We start from the raw sequence: 21,021 nt of genomic DNA, 5'->3' as shown, positions 1-21,021 counted from the left end.
CTGTGTAACTGGGCACTGCCCCTGCCAGGAATAATTATAGCATGATGTCATCACACCACCTCATAATCTAAGGAATGTGAATTATCCCCTAAGGAAAGCTGTGGCTGACAGGAGAGCAGGGCTGGCTGCTAAGGAGGCTGGTACAGGAAAGAAATTTATGCCGGACCTGAATGAGGCTGAACTACAAGGATTAGAGAGAGCTTCAGTGCTCAGATCTTGCTGCTCCTCCCGTGGCCACACTGCTGACTGCCACCGCGGAGCAGCTGCCGCTAAAATCTGCACTGGAGCAGAACCTGGCACTGTCTGCTGCTGGGAAGCCACGTCAGTAACTAAAGTGTTGAGTTCATCTGGCAGTTCTTCAAAAAATTAGGGAGCATACACGTTATAGGGCTTTTGGGAACTGAATAAAACCAATGTTTTTATTCCATTTTCCATGAGCTTCTGGAAGTACCTTCCTTTCACAAATGAATAGTCACGTAATGCTAGCTCAGTTCCAGCAGAAGACTGATCTTTGAAGTGCCTGCCTCTAACATGAACAACTCTCTGTCATCATTAAATAGTAAATAACCAGGGCCCGCAGTGGGTGCACCTGTTGTTGAATGTGTGTGTTTAGGCCTGATGGTTGCCTGGGAAGGTTCATCCCTGTTGGCCAACAAGGTGGCCGTCATTCCTGCAAGTGCTCAGGGTAGGCCTTAGTCCTTCCCAGTGCAGGAGATCCAGCTGATGTGGTGTTGCCCATCAGCACATTCCCTCTTCCTCATAGCTCCAGAATGGGCATAGGGGGAAGGCAGAGGGCTCATCAGTGTTTAGCACAAAGCTCAGGGTTTTTTCTGGAATGCTGGGACGTTCTCTTCCTTAAAGAACACAATATATGAAATGAACCTGCAGTCCCAGAAACTGCTAGGGGTCATGTTGAGACCACAAAGGGAACCAGCCTTAACCGGAGCTGACATATTGCAGAGCAGTGCCACGCGGCAGACAGATGTCTTGGGTGACATCACCAAGCGGCTAACGGAGCCTTGCCTGAAGTCCCTGCCCACGGACTTTTCTTGGGATATTATCCCACTAAGCGCTTAAGCAAGCTTGAGCCAACTTTTTGTTACTTGCTGTCCACACCACTGGGTGCTGTCTAAACACTGACCACAGAGGATAAAGGAAGCAGGCGCCTGTAATACAAACTTACCAGGCAAAATAGCATCCATTCTCAAGTATTTCAACTGAGGACTTTGTGCCTAAAATTATTCCCTCTTTTTAGCACCATCCATTTCCTCCCTATTATTTGATTGTTTCTGTCAGAATATGGACATGCTGTTTTGCTTTCTGTCTTAGAAAACAAAATAACCTTTTCTGCTAGCTGTGTAACTGGTAAAACTGCCGCTTGCAATGCTGGCATCCCATATGGGAGCTGGTTCATTCTGCAGCTGCTCCACTTTCCATGCAGCTCCCTGCTAATGGCCTGGAAAAGGCCCTAGAAGATGACGAACATCCTTGGACCCCTGCATGCAGGTGGAAGGCCTGGAGAAGCTTCTAGCTCCTGGCTTCAGCACTGGCTCCATCCTGGCTGCTGTGGTCACCTGGGGAGTGAGCCAAAGGATGACAATTTTCTTGCTCTCTTTTGTTCTCATTCTGTGTGTAGGTGTGTCCCTATCTCTGTAACACTGATTCTCAAATAAATTAATCCTTTAAAAAGCAATTTGGGTACAGAAGCTCTCTTGCGGTTTTCCTACTTGTTTCTGTCTGGACACCATCTTCTTTCCAGCTTCTCATCATCAGGTTTCGTCAGCACTCAAACCCCATTCTCTATGAGCGATCACACCTTGGGTGACAAGCCTGTACCCTGGCTGGGCCATGCGGCTTGCTTCGCTGTGGCCCCATGGCCCTCCCAGCTGCCCACTCCGCAAGTGCACAGTGCCTCCCAACTGCCTCCACCACCCCTCTATCAGGCCTCTGGCAAGACTTCCACCTGCACATTTCCAAAGTGAATCCTTCCTTCCTCCCAACTTCCAAATCAGCAACACATTGCTAATTTCCATTTTCTTCCCCGACTTCCATGCCACATCCAAGTCCTGAGCAAAGCCCACCAGCTCGGCTTCTGAAACACTCCAAGGCTAATGTGACTTGCTCAGCCATCCCTCTCCTCCCAGCCTTCAGAACGCGCGCCTACAGGAGGGCTGTCACAGCCGCTGGCTACCATACTCTGTTTCCTTCATGATCATTAGAATATTCCTTTTACAAACATAAATTCTGCTGCCATGGATGTTGCTTTCATCCCTCCGTGGGAAGGGGAAGGAGAGAGCATTGACCCCAGAATCTCCTCTGTAGAATGACTTGAGCCAACAGTTTGCCAGAAGAGAAATCTGCTTATGGTTCGAACAGAAATGGAGCAGCAGAGAGGAACAAACACTGATGTGCCACTGGGTCAGGTTCACCCCGCTCTCTCTTAACACATGGTTTTCTAAGACAATGCTTGCAAATGCCTGCGGGAACCAGGAGCTAGGAACTCAACCCCGGTCTCCCACACCAGGTCACAGGGACTCAAGGACTGGAGCTGCCCCCAGGGCGTGCACTAGCAAGCAGCAGGCGCCACATGCAGGCCCTGCTTTACCAATCGCAGCCATTTGAAATGCTGACCAAACAGCTGCCCCCTGACTTTATTCCGCTGACTTCTAACTCTGCTGACGGATTAGTGAGTGACCTCCCAGGTCTGCAAGGGCTGCGACTGTGGGGTAACGCATCTTGTGCGGGCTTTCCCACCAGCGCTAGGTCACCAGCTCCTCTCCCTCTGAAGCTCTTGGAGTCTATGACCTCATTCGTCAGTGGGAATCCACCACTGCTTCAGGGAAGAAGGCTGGGCCTTGACGCCCAGACCCAGGCCATGCCCGGATACCTCACTCAGGCCGGTCCCCAGACTGGCTGCCCAGTCCCCTCCATTCAGTCATTCACTCCAGACTTAGGAGCCACGCAATCCTGGAGGATTTCCGACCCCATAGGGGTCACAGCGCATGCACACGCCACTACCTGTCCTAATACCTGATGCAATTTTTAATTGAGGCACCCTTTGCACTAGATGGTGGAAAGTAGTCCAAGCCATTCGGTGATTCTGCTTGGACGTCCACATTTCCCCTAGAGTTAGGTCCAAGCCTGTGTCCACGGCCCAACCCCGCTCTTGCTGCCCGCTGGGTCCCTCCCCTCCCCGCTCCAACCTGTCTCCCTAGCGTGGGGAAGCACTCTGGCGTGAGGATGGCCCGCGCGGGTGAAGCCCTGGTGCCACTCCTTGCCAGCGTCTCCGTGCTGGAGGTTTACCTGCTCCGGCTCTCTCCAACACGGAGGACTGTGTGGCCCCTTGCCATCAGCCACCATTCCCCTTCCTCCGACCACAGTCCAGAGCTGCTGGACTGGCTGACTGGCCAGGAGGGTCACGTGATTCTGTCGGCAAGCTTGAGGATCACTGCTTTCATCCACGTGTGCCTGTACTTAACAACACGTGTTTTGCCCTGACTGTGGTGAGAGGCTGGCGGTGGCTGCGGGCCGAGCGAGCATTCTCTTCCCCGGGAGGGTGCACCATGCCACATGTTCTGAGGTCTCCACTGCAGACCCCAAAGGCCCGGGCCAACCGGTCACACAACCATCCTGTGCACGATCCCTGTGAGGGTATATCACATGTGGGCACAATAAGGATTTCCTAGGGCATGGAACAGATTTTTTTTAAAAATCTACACACTATAAGTTTTTGGAGGATATATATATTCCATGAAGTTTATGAGGACCTTCATATGTTTAAGGTAAGGCATCAATAGTGCCATAGCCTAGTAACTAAATCCTTGCCTTGCAAGCACCAGGATCCCATATGGGCACCGGTTCATGTACTAGCTGCTTCACTGCCCATCCAGCTCCCTGCTTGTGGCCTGGAAAACAGCCGAGGATGGCCCAAAGCCTTGGGACCCTGCACCAGTGTGAGACCCAGAAGAAGCTCCTGACTCCTGGCTCCTGGCTTTGGATTGGCTCAGCTCCGGCCTTTGTGGCCACTTGGAGAGTAAACCAGAAGAGAGCAAATTTTTCCTGTCTCTCTTTCTGTCTGTAAATCTGCCTTTCCAATAAAAAGAAGTAAATCTTTAAAAAAGAATACATCTTCAAAAAAATTTTTTTCTGGGGATAACAAAAACACTACTCTTTTTTTTTTTTTTTAAATCCAGGAATTCTGAAACAGAAATGGCAATTCACTTTGAATACACACAGAATCTGATTTTCAAGATACAACAACAAAACCTGTGTCACATTTGCAAAGTGATTTGTTTTCTACCATTTTTTTCAAGAGACTAAATCATCAGTGGAACAAGAATTGCTCCCCCCGCCCAAGCGTCCTTTATAATTGGGATTATGGCGCCCCCTTCAGTTCATGAAAAGGCTTGACAACCTAACTGAACGGTTCATGGTCCTGGAGCGTGAAACACTCCTTAGGAATCATACAGAAAACCCTGAATACCTGCCAGTGATCAAGACTGGAGAATGAGAGGAGACTGGCCAGAATACACACACCAGACAATCTTCCCCAGAGTTCTATAACTCTACCAGTGATGGTCTCTTCAGCCTGAGACCAGAGTTCCCAGACCTTACCTAGAACGTGGCCCAGGGACAGCAGTCTTAGCTCCACTGGGAAACTAGACAACATGCAAATTCCCAGGCCCCATCTTGGGACCTGCTGGACAGAACCTGCATTTTCATGGGGCCAGTATTGTGGTATGTTAAAGCCGCCACCCACAACGCTGGCATCCCATAAGGGTGCCGGTTCACGTTCTGGCTTCTCTGCCTCTCATCCAACTCCCTGCTAGCAATCTGGAAAATAAAAATAGTGGAAGATAGCCCGAGTGTTTGAGCCCCTGCTACCTATGTGGCAGACCCTGAAGATGTTCCTGACTTCGGCCTGACCCAGCCTTGACCTTTGTGGCCAACTGGGGACTAAGCCAGTGGACAAAAACCTCTCTCTCTCTCTCGCAGTGTGTGTGTGTGTGTGTGTGTGTGTGTGTGTGTGTGTGACTCTTTCAAATAAATAAATACAGCCTCCTCCAAAGAAAAGAATCTGCATCTTCCAAGTAATGTGCATGCATGCTGGAGTTGTAAGCATGCTCTACAAGCTTTGCCCACCACTGATCCACCAGCCCTGCTTTGCTCCACAAGGTTGAGGGGGAAGGTGGGAAGATGAACTTGGAGCCAGATATACCTCACCAGTGGACAGAACTACACAGATGTGGTGAGGAAATGCCACTTAATAAGTGGAAATATCAGCAAGTTACTAACCCAGGCCAAAAGGGGAAGCAGAGCCATGTTGTTACAGATATTAATGCATCTTCCAAATACGCTTGCAAACTCACGCCCTTTTCTGCTGACACGCCTCGCCTTTTAACAAGCCATCCTTTTAAACTGTCAACAACATTCCCTGAGGCAACCAGGACCTTCCCTCTCAAGATTCTTCCCACGCATCCTCCCTACTCTCTCCCAGCTCCTAATATTGTACAGAGTTGCTGGACAGAACAGGAACACTGACATGATAGCAGTCCTGGATATGGTGGAAGTTCATTATACATTATGATAATGATGACCCACACAGCAAGGATTTTAAAAATCAGAGGGGGGAAAAGCATGAGGAACTTGTTCTCTACTTGGCTCTGCTGCACACATCATGATCTGGTCCCCAGAAAGGAAGCAATGATTACATTGAAATGATTCAACTGTTGCGTACTGTGGCTCTTCATACCAGCTTAGGGACATCAGCCAAAAGCCCGCTAGTGCTGAGTTCAAATTCTTACACATCTGACAGCCTGAAATATGGTCCCAAATCCTGGCCTTTTCAGCCCATTATAGCTTATTCCTCCTCTCCTTCTGGGTGGTGGTCCCACACCACTGCTTCTGGGAAGTTCCTTACTGAGGGCAGGGGGTGACATCCCCTCCCATGCAATCCTGTCCAAGCGACGTCCAGATGAAACGTGCCTCTCCCTCTTCCTCTGCTTCTGCCAACCTTCTCTTCCTTGGTCACCCCTCCCCCCATCCTTCAATCTGCCACAAAAATAAGCATGCAAAAATCAACTTTAAAATGCAAAGTAGAAACCACTGATGCTAGCATCAACAAACTCCACATATACCTAGGCATAAAGCTAATGAAAGACATGCAAGATTGCTACAGACAACTACAAAATCTTACTAACAGACACTGAAGAAGTCTTAAACAACTGGAGGGATTTACTGCTTTCCCTGTTGGGAGAATTCGTTATTTGCCAAAAGCACACACCTAATCCATGGGTCAAGTTCTTGCATTGCTCAAGGACCTTGGGTGTATGCATTTGGTTTAGTCAGTTACCACAAAAAATGTCTTAGTCTTCCTCAAAAACCCTGAAGATTTTTTTCCCTCACAACTGTCATACACATAAATATGTGTATCGAACGTGTGTTGTCAGGTGCATAGACTTTGAGGACTACTTTGTATGACTGTTGGATTGACCATTCTTTGCTAGGAAATGTCCTTATATTTCTAGAAGTGCTTACTGTCCCCTACCTTCCACTTTGCCTTAAATTAAAAACATTTTCCTAGCAGCGGAATCATATCTACAATATAGAAGAATCTCTGAAATACCAAGAAAACATTAAAAAAAAAAACAAAAACAAAACATGGAGTGCATCCCACACCTCAACCACTAGATGGCTTGATGCTGCAATAGGACACTTTCTAATCTCAAATAGTGTCTTACTTTGACATTTTAAAGATTTACTTGTTTTTATCTTACAATGAGTCTTGCAGACAGAGAATAACTGAGAAAGGTTTGTTCATCTGCTAGTTCTTCCCCCTAAATTGCCACTATGGTCAGAGCTGAGCTGATCCGAAGCCAGGAGCTTCTTTCTAGTCTCCCATGTGGGTGCAGGATCCCAAGGCCTTGGGCCATCCTCTGCTGTTTCCCAGCCCATATGCAGAGCTTGATCAGAAGTGCAGCAGTCACAGCACCCACCGATGCCCATAACGGATGCCAGCACTTGCAGAGAGGATTAACCTAATACACTATTGTGCCAGCCACACTTTTTAATCCTTTTAGGTTTATTTCATTTCTTACTTGCTGTCAATGATGGTATGTATTTGCACATATTACACATCTATTAAACATGAAATGGATTTTATCTCATTTGTCATGAGGCGAATGTAAAATTCAACAGTGATTTACAGTTAAAGGCTAAAATCTCAGAGAAAAATAAAGCAAACTCTGACAATACCAAATATTGGCAAAGATAGGAAAAATACACTTTTTCAAATGATTTGAGAGGCAGAGTGACAGGAGAGGGAGACACAGAAATCTTTCATCCACTGGTTGACTTCCAGCAGCCAGAGCTGGGCCAGGAGGAAGGCACAAACCAGGGACTTCATCAGGGCTTTCCACCTGGGTGGCTGGAAGTCAAGCCTTGGCCCTCATCTGCTGCCTTCCCAGCTTGCTTAGGAGGAAGCTGGATCAGCAGCTGAGTAGCTGAGACTTGAAGTGACACTCTAAAATGAGAAGCAGGAGCACCAAGCAGCAACTCGACTTGCTCCAATATGAAACTCTTGCCCCAACGCAATTCTACACTTAAGATGGGAATGTAAAAGTGGCACAACTTTATCAGTTTGGAACAAAATAAAACCCATCCCATCTACAAAATGCATCAGATGTGCAATAAGACATGCAAAATGATGTTTATAAGAACTGTTCATAGCGACTCCAAACAGAAAACCACCTAATGTCCAATGAGAAGTAGGGTCTATTCATATAATTAAATACTGTACAGCAATGTAGGTGAATGAATTGTTCTGACACAGAATGAATCTCATAACAGGAAATGATGCTATTACACAGAAAGGTATTAAATACAAAACTCAAAAATGGCAACACTAACATGACACAGAAGCCAGAGGCTGAGAATTGAAACCGGCTATGAAAGAGGCTTGTGAGATGTGGAAAGTTTATTTATTGATCTGGGAGGTGGCTATTGGTTTGTACACTCTCTTGAAAACTCACTGAAGTTTTTGAACTCTTCTGCACATGAATTTTTAAAAGCTTTTTAAATCACATGACTATAAGAACACCACAGGGACATAAGAATGTTTAAAATTGATAAATCAAGAAATGTCTTTTTAAGCATATTGTATGAAAAAATGAGATTTACCACAATTAAAAGTTTAATATGGATTTTCATAAGCAATGGGGAGAGAACTCTTTCTCTAGTCTTTTCTTGCTTTAGAATTTTTTATAAAAACAACATTCATTGGATTTGTTATAGAAAAGATGAGAACATCTTCATTCTTCACCAAGGAAAAATTGCTAATATAGTTGTTAAAAAATAAATAGTGCAAGAGTCCATGCAGTGGGTGTGGATGACACGAAGGTGTGAAGAGAACAGCTCCCGTGTTGGCAGGGCTGCCAGGAGCTTCCAGCTGTTTGGCAGGGCCTGGACGATGTCTCTCCAACCACTTCGACGCAGTTTTACCCCCTTTGTATGGACATTTCACCACCCACTAAGAATTCTGTAATCCATTGAAGCATTATTATTTGCCCCTGTGAGATAGTTTTTGCACCTATGTGAGCTTGGGAGCTAATATTGCTGACACTGTCTTGGTGAGTGGGTATTTAACAATTTACACACAGGAGCACAATTAAGCCCATGCCATTTCTGGACACCTTATTGTGTGCCTAACCATTGCCTCAGAATCTGGCCTAGACATGCAGCACACCTTCTGAGAAAGGGCTTGATAAGTATCCTAAATATTAATGAAAGTGATGGGAGTAAGAGCTGAAACTGCTATGGCAATAAATACAGTTACTGTGACCTTAAAGGCTAGCCTGTCCTTGCAATTCTTTGAAGAATAAAAAATATGTTTCAGCCACTTTTTGATTTTTGGTTAGAGGAATCCAAGGATGCTTTTTTTTTTTTTAAGATTTATTTTATTTTTATTACAAAGTCAGATATACTGAGAGGAGAAGAGATAGAAAGGAAGTGGAGCCGCCGGGATTAGAACCAGCAGCCATATGGGATCAAGGCAAGGACCTTAGCCACTAGGCCACGCTGCCGAGCCCTAAGGATGCTTTTGTTAATACAGATACGCTTTGGTTAAACCTTACTTTACAACACCTTTTTTTTTTTAAATTATTGTTTGCTTATAGGATTGTAGTTGTATGGAGATTTAATATTTGAAACTTTTGTCTTGGATGTTTGTTTTTTCCCTTGTGACATTTTTCCCATTGTGATGGGTAAATTATAGAAATAAAAATGTAATAGGAATGTATTACTGATTAGCAGGTAATTGCATGTGCCTTGGCCTTGGAGTCCTGGCTATCGCACTATGGCTACTACTGAAGAATGAACAATGGCTTGCTTTGAGGAATACAAATACAGTAATTTGCAGAATTATCTTTAGGGGCACCTGCCTAACCATGAAATACAAAAACAGAATGACCAAATGTCTGTGCATGCCCCCTAGTCATGAAGTAAAAATAAACAATTAAATGTTTATGCAGAGGTTTGTGATGTGTCTGGGTAAATAAAAAAAGACAGCTTCGTGAACTGTTACTTGAGGGCACCAAGTGATAGTGTCCGTGCCTCTTTTTGCTGACTCCACACACCCTTTCAGCACCAAACTCTGCTGGAGCTGGCCTCCGGCAAAATAGCTTCCTATAATAACAGTACTAAAGAAAATGCACTCACTTTTAGGGACAAACAGTTTTAGATATAACATTTAAAAGCTAAATAATTATATAAGCAAATGACAGGTGCTATGACAGCATCACCGTTTTTATTAAAATGATATTGGAAGGAAGAGGCAAACCCCAGGTATACTTTCTTCTGTTATGGCCCAACAAAAACATGGCTGGTTACACATCTATTTCCTGATTATATAAAACGTAGCTACTGGATATGGAAACAGCGACCCATTTTACAGCAGGTGTGCTGCTCATGGATGGCGGTTCTTACTCTCTGGTTTATTATTCCTCCAATGAAAGCACCATTTCCCAGTGCCCCCTGCGGGAAACGTTAACAGGAATTACATGGAAGACACGCAGTCAAGCATGTTTGCTGCTGCTGGATTACTCCCCTCTAAGCCTTCTGTGACATCCCAGCAGGTCCTGCCTCAATATCTGAAATGGTTAAATAAACAGGAAAAGTAGAGGCAACATTCCAAAAATGCATTTTGTAATGGCAAGAATCTATTAGAGGGCTTGGCACAGTAGCCTCCTGGCTAAAGTCCTTGCCTTAAATGCTCTGGGATCCCATATGGGTGCTGGTTCTAATCCAGGCAGCCCTGGTTCCCATCCAGCTCCCTGCTTGTGGCCTGGGAAAGCAGTCCAGGGCAGCACAAAGAGTTGGTACCCTGCATCCACGTAGGAGACTTGGAGGAAGCTCCTATCTCCTGGCTTCAGATTGGCTCAGCTCCAGCCATTATGGCCACTTGGGGAGTGAATTAGCAGAAGGAAGATCTTCCTCTGTCTCTCCTCCTCTGATTAAAAAAAATAAAACAATTCTAAAAAAAAAAAGAATTTATCATAGAAGGAAAATAGTTTCATTGAGAGACAGGGAAACCCAGGTATATGAAAATCTCAAACTTCTGATGACATGAAATCTTTCCTGTGACTGATAACATTGTGTAAGGTCTCCTGACTGGTAGCATTTGTGAGGTACATTGAGATTGGGTAAGACTTTTCTAAAAGAGAAACTCATTCCATTAAAAACCATATTTGACAAGACTTAAAAAGAGACACTGGGTGCCAAACGGCTTTCTAAATGTTAATTTATTTGGCTTTTCAAGTCAAAACTGTATGAACCGTGTATGAACAATTCAGTACTCAGCTATTAGGGGAGAAAAACCAGCAGTTTGTATGCATTATCTGATTGTTTTCAATCTGAACAGAAATTAAGTATACAAGTTTACAGAGGAGAATGTTACATTTTATGGAATCAGTACATCAAGTTTATTCTGGTAGCCAGTAATTATTATTGTTAATTCTGCTAAAAACAAAAAACCAGTTATACAGAGACAAGAACATAAAATGCCTCTTTCTGAGCCTCAGTTTACAAACAACTGATATCACACCTAGATTACTGATCATACTGTTTCAGCTTTCTCTGTGCAAATACATGCAGTTGTGACTGGTGGTCTGCTGAGACGCAATCAGTTTCTCTTGGAACAGTCCATCATTATAACCCAAATACAAAAAGTTATTCACTATTCACAGAGGTAAGCAAGTGCCCAGAAAACATAATTCATTCATGTGAATAATTATTTTATAGCATATTTCTAAGCATAAATCACAGTCAGAGACAGTGACCATATTGCATACTCAAGTGCATTACTTCCCGCAGTGCGTTCCATGGCTCATCTGGAGTTTGACACCATCATTCAACCACCGCGCTTCTAATGAATGGGCTTCTAGCACACATACTTCTGTCCAATCCTTTTCAAAATCCAGAACTCACGTAAGACCATGAGCTTGACAAATAAGGACTTTGTGTTTTAAAATCCCAAACATTGGGATGGTTAGGCGTGACATGTAGGAACCACCCCTTGTAAGCAAGACTGCATATACATTTTTGTTACATCACCCAAAAACCCTCCAAACAACACAATCCCGCAGACTGAGAGGGGCACACTTATTACCTAAAGAAAATCCACATGGCTTTCCTGGAGTCAAATGCACCCCAAGGCATGCACAAGGAATGAGCTAACCGGCAGCTAAAGAAATCTGCCAGTTGTGTGATAAATGCTATTATGTAATGATGTTACACATTAATAATACATTATGATTTGTTTGGTTCCCACTACCATGGACAAAAAAAATGAAACTGGAAACACTATTTGTTGAATTAGGACAGGTGATGACCCCAGTTTTAAATAGGGTTCTTCATTGAAGGAAAAGATAGAGGCATTAAAGTCAAATTAGCTGACTTCAAATGGTTTACATCCCAGGATGAATCAGGTTATACGGATTTAAGCCCAATTTAATTTAGGCAGGTTTTAAACCACAAGAATAAGGACATTCTTAGTACATATTAATAATTAAACCAACATATACACAATTAGCAATACCCTATATAATATTAAATGTTTTAACAACTTGTTCTCCATTATTCCATACCTAATTTGTTGCTGTTTAAAAAAACAAGCTCAATTTTTATTTTACAAGGTACTTTGCATTTTTAAGTGTATTTTGTAATTATTTAATTGAAGCAGGTTCAGTTCTCCAAATTTCTCTAAGAGCCAAACTCAACTGTATCTTCTGTTATCTCTTTGAATTCATAATTGCCTCTGCCATCCATATGCAGGTAGTACTATGGGAAAACAGAAGAAATCAATTAGAATACATATAATACCTTACTTTTCTTTATGAGAACCAAAATGAATTTCCCTATTATTTTAACAAGCAAATCCTTAAGGATCCCAAAAATTATAATGCTTATACAACTTCTTGTCCAAGGATCTGAGCTACCAGTAGGGTGAACTGTGCAAAACCACTGAACACAGAAGTCGTTATTACTTCTTTTAGCTTACCTGCTAGACCTGCTCAGAATCTCTGCATTTTTTTATGATTATTTTATGATTAATCAGAGGGAAAAGGAGCTGTATCATGTCCTGATAGAACCCATCCTCTGAATATAGTTATAAAAGTCTTCTCTCTTCGACAGGCTTTTTACTTTGCAGAAAGATCTTTGGGTTTTCCATGTCCTGCATGACTATTTCTTAGTTCTTCTGGTCCCTAAGACTCCAGTCCTCTGTGTCCCCTCCTGCACACGACCACAGGCCTGATGGCTGCTCTGCTGCTGACTGTACACTGATGCACGGTGAGGAAACCCAATCCCCCACGGTCTACGGCTAGAACGCTCATGAACAAAAATGCAAAGGCATGGGTGTTATCTGAAACTTCTTTAATTTCTGGTTTTTCAATCGTGCATTCAATTCGTGAAAAATCATCAACTTCTACGCCATAAAGTAATAAAAGTTCATCTTTAGAAGCTATAGAACTATAAAGAACTTTACTACTAATAGTAACTAATAAGTACTTCCACATAAGAGAGAATGTCCAAAGGCTCCACGTGGAGCCACAAACAGTGGAGATGAAGGCAGACTGTGATGCCAAAGTGTACGGCCCTCACGTTACAATTTGAGGACCGTCATTAAACTGCACGGCTCCAAGAACAGAGAGCAGCCTGCTCCCTTTTCAAAACTTAGCCCAGTACTGCCAAAAAGGGTACTTAATCACACACCTCTTCTGTGGGACAAAATACTTTTTATCACTGTTCAGGTTTTCTCAAATGCTTGCTTTCCCTAAAATAGCTGCAATATTTTGGAAGGAAAAAAAAAGGAAAGAAAGAAAAGGAGAGGGAAGGTGGGAAGAAATGAAAGTGAATTAAACTGGGCAGATTTTGAGCACGTCACATGAGAATGGCAGTGTTGGAGCCGGGAAACAGGAGGCCTGCTGCACCAGGGCAGCTCACAGCACCTGAGCAGTCAGTGGTGACGCGACCAGTCCCACCACACTACAACGCAACCTCAAACACAGCTCACACCATCAGCTCCTCCCTTACTTCTAGTATCTACCAAGCCCCGACATTTTTTTTTGTCATTCAATTCTTCTCAAGATATTGTCCCATTCTGTCACACTGAATGACAACATAAAGTTTACTTACCCATATTTATGGTAAGAATTACACATATTTCTGTCAGTTACTATAACAGTGATTTTTAAGAAATGAAGATTGACTCTCTGGTTCTTTAACATCTCCCATGAACAACTAGAGACAGTTCATATACTTTGAAACCTGATAACACTTAACAAATCTTATTTTATAAAATTAAAATAAAATCACCTTTTCCCCTAAGGTATATGTTTTTAAAGACATAATACACCATTAAATCTAAAACCACATTCGGCTAAATTCATGTGTTTAACTAAAATATATTTTCACTGTACCAAAGAAATACAAACCTCATGGTGTTTCCAAAGAGATTTTCTGTGTGATACAGTGAAGAGAGTGATGCCAACCTAGTAAAAATAAAATGACTTAAGTTTATATCATTTACAGAGTGACAAATTAAACTAGTCCAAATATTTTCAGCTGTTAAGATGTCTATCTTCAGAGGTCAAAACCAAGAAAAATAAATCTGTATAGCACTGTCTATACAACCTGGTTTTCACACACTGACAATTCTGTCTTGGAATTTAGATTTAGGAAGTGAAATACTTAACACTTCCAGAGAGTTCCAAGACAGAATTTTGTAATTAGACACATAAATGCTTCTATGGCAATATATATAGGCACTGATATTAAGTGCGGAAAAAAAGAGTTTTCATATTTGTTGGCTTAGTCTGGGTTTTGTTACTGAGTCAGCTTATTAGCAAATCATGAACAACCATTTGGTTTTATAAGCTTTCCAGATTTCAGATTTCCAGTAAGGATTTACACTTGTGGATCCACCAGATATTCAAAAAAACATCAACAGATACAGATGTACTTGCTGTGGGTCAGCAGTTCTCGACTACCAGGGCCAGGGGATCAGCTTGTTCCTCAGGGTATCTGGCAATGTCTGGGCACACTACTAGTTGTCACACCTGACAGCACTACTGGTATCTGATGGACAGAGGTCACAGATGCTGAAAACTCTCCCACAGTGACTGATTCACTGAGAATGATCAAGCCTGCACTAGCCTCCAGAGACACCCAAATAAAAATATTATTTTTTCTGAGTTTTGATATTTTTGTTTTTATTGTCATTTCCTCAAAAATTATTTTTCTTTTTCTCTTATAAATTTCTTCAATGACACATAGGTCACACAGTAGCATCATTTTCCTCAAGAAGGTTTCTTTATTTTCTTTTTCATTCTTAAGATACCCATAGGCCACTCTGTAGCATGTTATTTAACTTTCTGCTGTTGTAAATTTTCTATCTTTCATCTTACTGTCAGCTTTGTTTTATGGCTTTTTATTTAAAGGGATGTATAGTAATTGTGTAATAGACTATCATATCCAGATTCGAGGACTCTGAAAGTCTGAATAGAGTAAGCCATCATCTTTTCAACAGTAATCTTGTTATTTAACTTGTAATCTTCTCTTTGGATAGAAATGTGACCGGGCAAAGGATAAACAGGACGGGGTGTGTAGACCCTGCACCTGCCCGCTTCTCGAGCTTACCTTCCGACAGTGACTGTAAATGTATCCTTCCACATCCACGCTAACTGCACTGGTACATTCATCCAAAATGGCAAACTGGGGCTTGTGGTAAAACAATCTTGCCATCTAAAGTATAAAAAGAAACATGTAAATCTGACTTTCCAAGAAAAATAAATAAATTTTTTTTTAAAGAAACATTTTGGTAAACACACATGTAAGCTTAAAATTAGTAAGTTAAAGTAAAATTACTTTTAAAATTAAATATGCATGAGTCCTCTAAAACAAAATTATAAGTTATCCTAATTCAAAAAAATCTACTTGGGCCCGGCGGCGTGGCCTAGCGGATAAAGTCCTCGCCTTGAAAGCCCCGGGATCCCATATGGGCGCCGGTTCTAATCCCGGCAGCTCCACTTCCCATCCAGCTCCCTGCTTGTGGCCTGGGAAAGCAGTTGAGGACGGCCCAAAGCTTTGGGACCCTGCACCCGCGTGGGAGACCCGGAGGAGGTTCCAGGTTCCCGGCTTTGGATCGGCGCGCATCGGCCCGTTGCGGCTCACTTGGGGAGTAAGTCATCGGACGGAAGATCTTCCTCTCTGTCTCTCCTCCTCTGTGTATATCTGGCTGTAATAAAATGAATAAATCTTAAAAAAAAAAAAAAACTACTCAAAATATCAGCAATACAAATAAATCCAATTTTTAAAAATCTAAATTGTATTTTTAATATTGTTTAAAACAGATGAATGGGATACACGCTTATGCAGTCCTGATTAGGGTGCAGAGGGTCCCGTAAGGAAGAAAGTGGTTGGGACAAATGTTTCTGTTCCTTTTATTCTCCTGGTGTTGGGGGGGGCAGGGTGGCCTCTCCTGGATGTCAAACTACACCAGCACTCAGGGATGGTGAATGGACATTTGATAATACCTTAGAGGTCCTGATGTGGGGAAGAACATTGCAATGGGGAAGAACATTCCAAATCACTTGAGTGGTTTTGATAGTTCTGACATTGTTGGTTTCATTGCACCAAGGTTGAGTAAATCTAAGGTCTACTGGCTGACCAAGTCCACTTAGTGCATCCACAGACCCAGACACCTGCTGCAAAGTTTGGCCAGGAGAATGGTCCAACATGTTCTGTTTTCCTTCTGATGATGATGTCCTCTGCTGGCTTAGATAAGCTGGCTATCATGTCCCCCATGTGTACTTGAGCATGCTGTCCACTGTACAGGCATCAGCCACTGAGGAGGCCTAAGTGATACATGCTCTCCGAGGTAGGACCATGTATATTGCGATTTGCCCTGTGGCCAGGATTTGAATCAGAGATCAAGTTGGGGAATCCCCACAAGAAATTTTGCCTGGGGTGACCTAGGACTTGACCCTTGTGTGCAGGGCCAAGATCAATCATGAACACACTGGTGGGTACATCTGCCTGGTCAGTTCTGCCCCCAACCCCATGCTGCGAACTGATGGGTGCTGCAGCCTAACCCAACCCAGACCATCACACACACTAACAGGTACACAGCCTACTCAGGAAAATCCCCACTAGCCCCTCCCCCAAGCCTGTCCTTTGCCCCAGTTTTCACTTGTGCTGGCATGCGCTATGGCCTACCCCAGTCCAGTCTGCATTCTACCCGGCTCTCATATATAGCCACGGGTGCTGCAGCTTAGCTCAGCCAAACCTGCCTCCAGACCTGGCCATCAAGGGGTGCTACTGCCCTGACCAGCCTGGCCCACCCCAACCCTGGCTCTCATGCTCACCAGCCAGAGTTACAGCCCACAGTTCTCCAAACAGGCCTGTTCCCAGCCCCAAATTTTGTACCTTCCAGAGAGTATTGAAGTCCAGCCTGACAAAACTTGCATCCAGTCCCAGAACTTGCCAGCTGGTATTGTGGCCTACCTCAGCTGTCCTACGTACACTGCGGCTCCCTCTTGTGCCAGTGGGTACAGTAGCCTAGCCCAGCGCCTGGTCCACCCCAAGACCTAACCCAAATGCCAGCTGATGGGTGCTGCAGCCCTGCCCAGACGGGCCTGCCCCCAGCTCTCAGGTTCTTTAGTGGAAGCAGCGGCCCAGCAGGGGATACCCAGCAATTAATACTCCTGCTAATAACGTTTCAGTGCAGTTATTTGATGAATCTGCTGTCACTATATTTTATATTGTCAGTGCTCATTACTTAAAACCTATGCTAATTTTATAATTGAAATGAATATCAGAACTGTTACATTGTTGGAGCTTGCATTTCTCTGATTAACAGGAATGCTGAATCTTCCCATGCTTATTTTCCACAAGCGTTTTATTTTCTGGGAACTCTTGTTTCTGACCCTTTACTGACATATTCCAGCAATGATATCCATGTTACAATGGACTCTTTTCTGATCTTATCCGATTTGTCTTCTCTGCAATGTTCAGCCCTCCCTGTCTCCACAAAGTGAGTTAAGTCATGCTGCTTCTTCCCACTTCCTAGGGTGCTGCCTCTTTTCTAGTACTTTCTCTCCCACTTTATCCCTAAATGTGAGGATTCCTTGGGTATTCTCATTTTCCTATGCTGAATCTCTTTAAGTGAACTCACCTAATTTCACGATGTCAGGCACTACTTACATTGTGATATATATATATATACATATACATATATATCACAATGTAAATAGTGATATATATTACTAATAACTAAATATCTCCCAGAACTCCAAGACTTTAAAAGCCTAAAATTCAATTCATTTTCTAGATCCTCTAAAATTCACTCTCCCCTAATCTTGAGCATTCAGAAAACTACTATCACAGTAGTTCCAGCTAGAAAGCCAGGGGTCGTCCCTGATCCTTCCCTCCCACACATTCATTGCCCCCACTTTCACTCTGTTTCATTTTATCCTGTGGAATTCATCCCCATCTCTACCACCGGGCCCAAGTTCACAGCACACTCATCTTCTGCCTGGCTGACTACAAACAGCCTCCTACTTCCTCTTCTGCTCCCCTTCATTCAGACAGTCCTGAAACCATGCAGAAAATAAAGAGCCAGGCCACAGGGAACTGCTGGTTTAGAGACCTGAAAATGTCTCTCAAAGAGAAGGTCTAGAAGAGAGCTATGCAGCTGGAGACTTGGAGGGTACACAACTGAAGGCAAGGAATGTGATAAAGTCAGAGGAGAAAGGTCCATGACACAGGTGCATTCAGCCTTTCTCATAAAGAAGGATGACATATCCTGCCTGAACAGTGGAAGCAGGGAGGCCAGTACAAACCTAACTAGGAGGAACTATCAGAATATCAGAACATGCCTCTATTCTGGGCCCTCATGGCTGTCTTCCTCACCACACACATTTCATTATGCAGCTCTCTCTCCAGAACACTGTTAGTTATTTGATTCCACAACACAGGAAGGCCATGAAGTGACAAAGTACATGAACACCAGAGTCATGGGGCTGTCTGAGCTGGACAAGCCATATCCAACACCAGCTTTAACATTTACTAGCTGACTTTTCTTGGCAAGCACTGAAGCTCAATCAACCCTGTAAGTTGAGCCACTCACAGTTCTTATCTCACAAGGTTGTTGTGAGGATTCAATGACACACCTGTGCAAAATACTTGAATTCTGTCACAAAATGAGCCATAATGTAACTAAAATAAAGCCCCTTTTTTTCTAAAAATACAAAGTGAGTTACTCTTAGAAATGGGGGATGGAAAACCCAAGACGTGTTTTAATGATAATCGTGTTTTAACAATTAGCATGAAAACTAAGAGAGAAGGCTAGAAATATGTCCATGATTGTCAAGTCACACTGTGAGCCTCTCTAAGACCAGAAACCATGGGCCCAGTGCAATGGTTCAAGGGTTAAATCCTCGCCTTGCATGTGCTGGATCTCATATGGGTACCAGTTCATGTCTCGGCTGTTCCACTTTCCTTCCAGCTTCCTGCTTGTGGACTGGGAGAGCAGCAGCGGATGGCCCAAAGCCCCAGGACACTGCAACCATGTGGGAAGACCTGGAAGAAGCTCCTGGCTTCAGATCAACTCAACTCTGGCAGATGCGGCCACTTGGGGAGTGAATCAGTGGACGGAAGATCTTTCTCTCTGTATCTCCTTCTCTCTGTAAATCTGCCTTTCCAATAAAAATAAAACAAATCTTAAAAAAAATATATCATAAAACATGAAAGTATAGTGACATGAATCCATGTATTGCTGCCTGAATTTTTTGCAGCTATGCAGATGCCTGCACAGAGAAACATCAAGACAAGTACTTGCTCTTGGGTTGTGGTTTATGTAACATTATTAAATAGAAAGTGGGAGAGGAAGTTAAGCGAAAGTGATCAATTTTTCACTCCTTCTAGAAATATCTCTCTGGAACAGGCATTTAGCCAAGGAGTTAAGATGCTCATTAACACACTTGCATTTCATACAAGAGTACCTGGCGGGTTCAGTCAAGCTCTAGCCCTGATTCTAGAGACCAACTAACGCACAGCCTAGAAGGCAAGAGTGACAGCTTCTGACTGTATTCCTGCCACCCACATGGGAAACCTGGATTGAGTTAACGGCTCCAAGTTTTAATTTGGCAAAGTACTGGTCATTACTGGCATCTGGGGAGTGAAGCAAAAGAAGAACATAAAGGAAGGAGAAATGATGGAGCAAGCAAATGAAGAGAGGAAGGATCTTCTGAGTTTTAACTATGGCCGGGGCCCTAGCCTACCTGCAGAAGAGCAAACTTACAACAGGATTGAGCTGTTGTAAGAAGAGGGAGGGATCAATATGCTAGACATCTCAGTGAGTTTGTAGAAGGGTGACAGCTGCTAATTTAAAGTAAAATAATCACAAAAGCAGATCTTTAAAAAACACTATTGTGTAACAACAGAGGTATCTCTGCTAAGACATTTGGCTTCCCTTATACTCTATAAATTTTTCAACTTTTCTACCAGGTATACTTTTTTAATAATTCAAATAACATTCAATACTAAATAGTAAAAGAATAATGAAAGGTGAAAATATAGCTTTTGGTCCAATAAGGTATCCCAACTTCAGATCTTAGCTGGTCCCATCCTGGCTGATGACAGCTGGTAGAAAAGACGACAAATGCCATTTGAGACTTCAAGGACAAGGACAGGGGAGAACTGGAGAGACACTCCACTTGGAAAACAAAGGCTACCAAGTGCACTCCTGGTCAGGAGTAAGAGCTTTGGTGCCAGACTGACCTGTGGATGAATCTCAGTTCTGCCTTTAGCTGTATACACCCCCGTCTGCCCTGGATCTGTTCCCTATTTCTCAGGACTGGCAGGAAGATTATAAAGGACCTGCCATTCAATACCAGTCTTCCCTACTCATTATCCCAGTGCACCGTCTTTGTAGTTAGAGCCAATTCCCAAGAGGTTATAAGGGCAGGCACCCAGCACATGCCTTACTCAAAACAGATTTTTAACTCATACTATGAAAAGTTTAAATTTTTTCACTGTTCAAATAATGGATTAAGAATCTTATTTCTGTATACTTAGGTTCTATTCACAGAACCTCTCTTTGTTCAATAGTAGTACTTCATTTCTTCTCATGTCCCAAATTCAAATTCTGATTCTCCTTACCCTCTAGTTAACAGCAGCAATCCTGTTGTGCATCTGTTCAAATTATGGTATGTGTAATTTTGAAAATCACTCTTCAAAGCTATCCCTTTAACAGCAACACAAAGTATTACTAAGAGGTAGGCTGTAAGGGTCTGAAATCGTCCCACCGTTGGACAGCAAAGAACCAGAAGTGGATGTAACAGCAACACAAAGTATTACTAAGAGGTAGGCATGTGGAGTAGAGACTAAGGTGAAGCCACTTGGGATGCATCTATACAGAAAGACTGGGTTCAAGTCCCAGCTCTGCTCACCGCTCTAGCTTCCTGC

At 43.3% G+C, this 21,021-nt stretch overlaps 1 protein-coding gene across 2 annotated transcripts in view; it reads right to left on the bottom strand.

Annotated features, from left to right (window-relative positions):
- Window positions 1-10,778: 10,778 nt before the first annotated feature.
- Window positions 10,779-21,021, bottom strand: part of ABCD3 (ATP binding cassette subfamily D member 3) — a 71,586-nt gene continuing 61,343 nt past the window's right edge. Inside the window, exons 21-23 of one of the 2 annotated variants that reach the window (XM_004582034.3) lie at window positions 15,193-15,297; window positions 13,989-14,045; window positions 10,779-12,333 (exon numbers count right to left, since the gene is read on the bottom strand). In XM_004582034.3, the coding sequence (XP_004582091.1) occupies window positions 12,256-12,333; window positions 13,989-14,045; window positions 15,193-15,297 (240 nt within the window). In that variant the 3' untranslated portion in view covers window positions 10,779-12,255. The remainder of the gene's footprint in view (window positions 12,334-13,988; window positions 14,046-15,192; window positions 15,298-21,021) is intronic. The other variant, XM_058659321.1, reaches the window with a different exon arrangement.

Source organism: Ochotona princeps, chromosome 2 (genome assembly GCF_030435755.1).
Source record: "Ochotona princeps isolate mOchPri1 chromosome 2, mOchPri1.hap1, whole genome shotgun sequence".
Classification (NCBI taxonomy): Eukaryota; Metazoa; Chordata; class Mammalia; order Lagomorpha; family Ochotonidae; genus Ochotona; species Ochotona princeps.
Note: the sequence above shows the minus strand (reverse complement) of the source record. Positions and strands in the feature narration are given on the sequence as shown.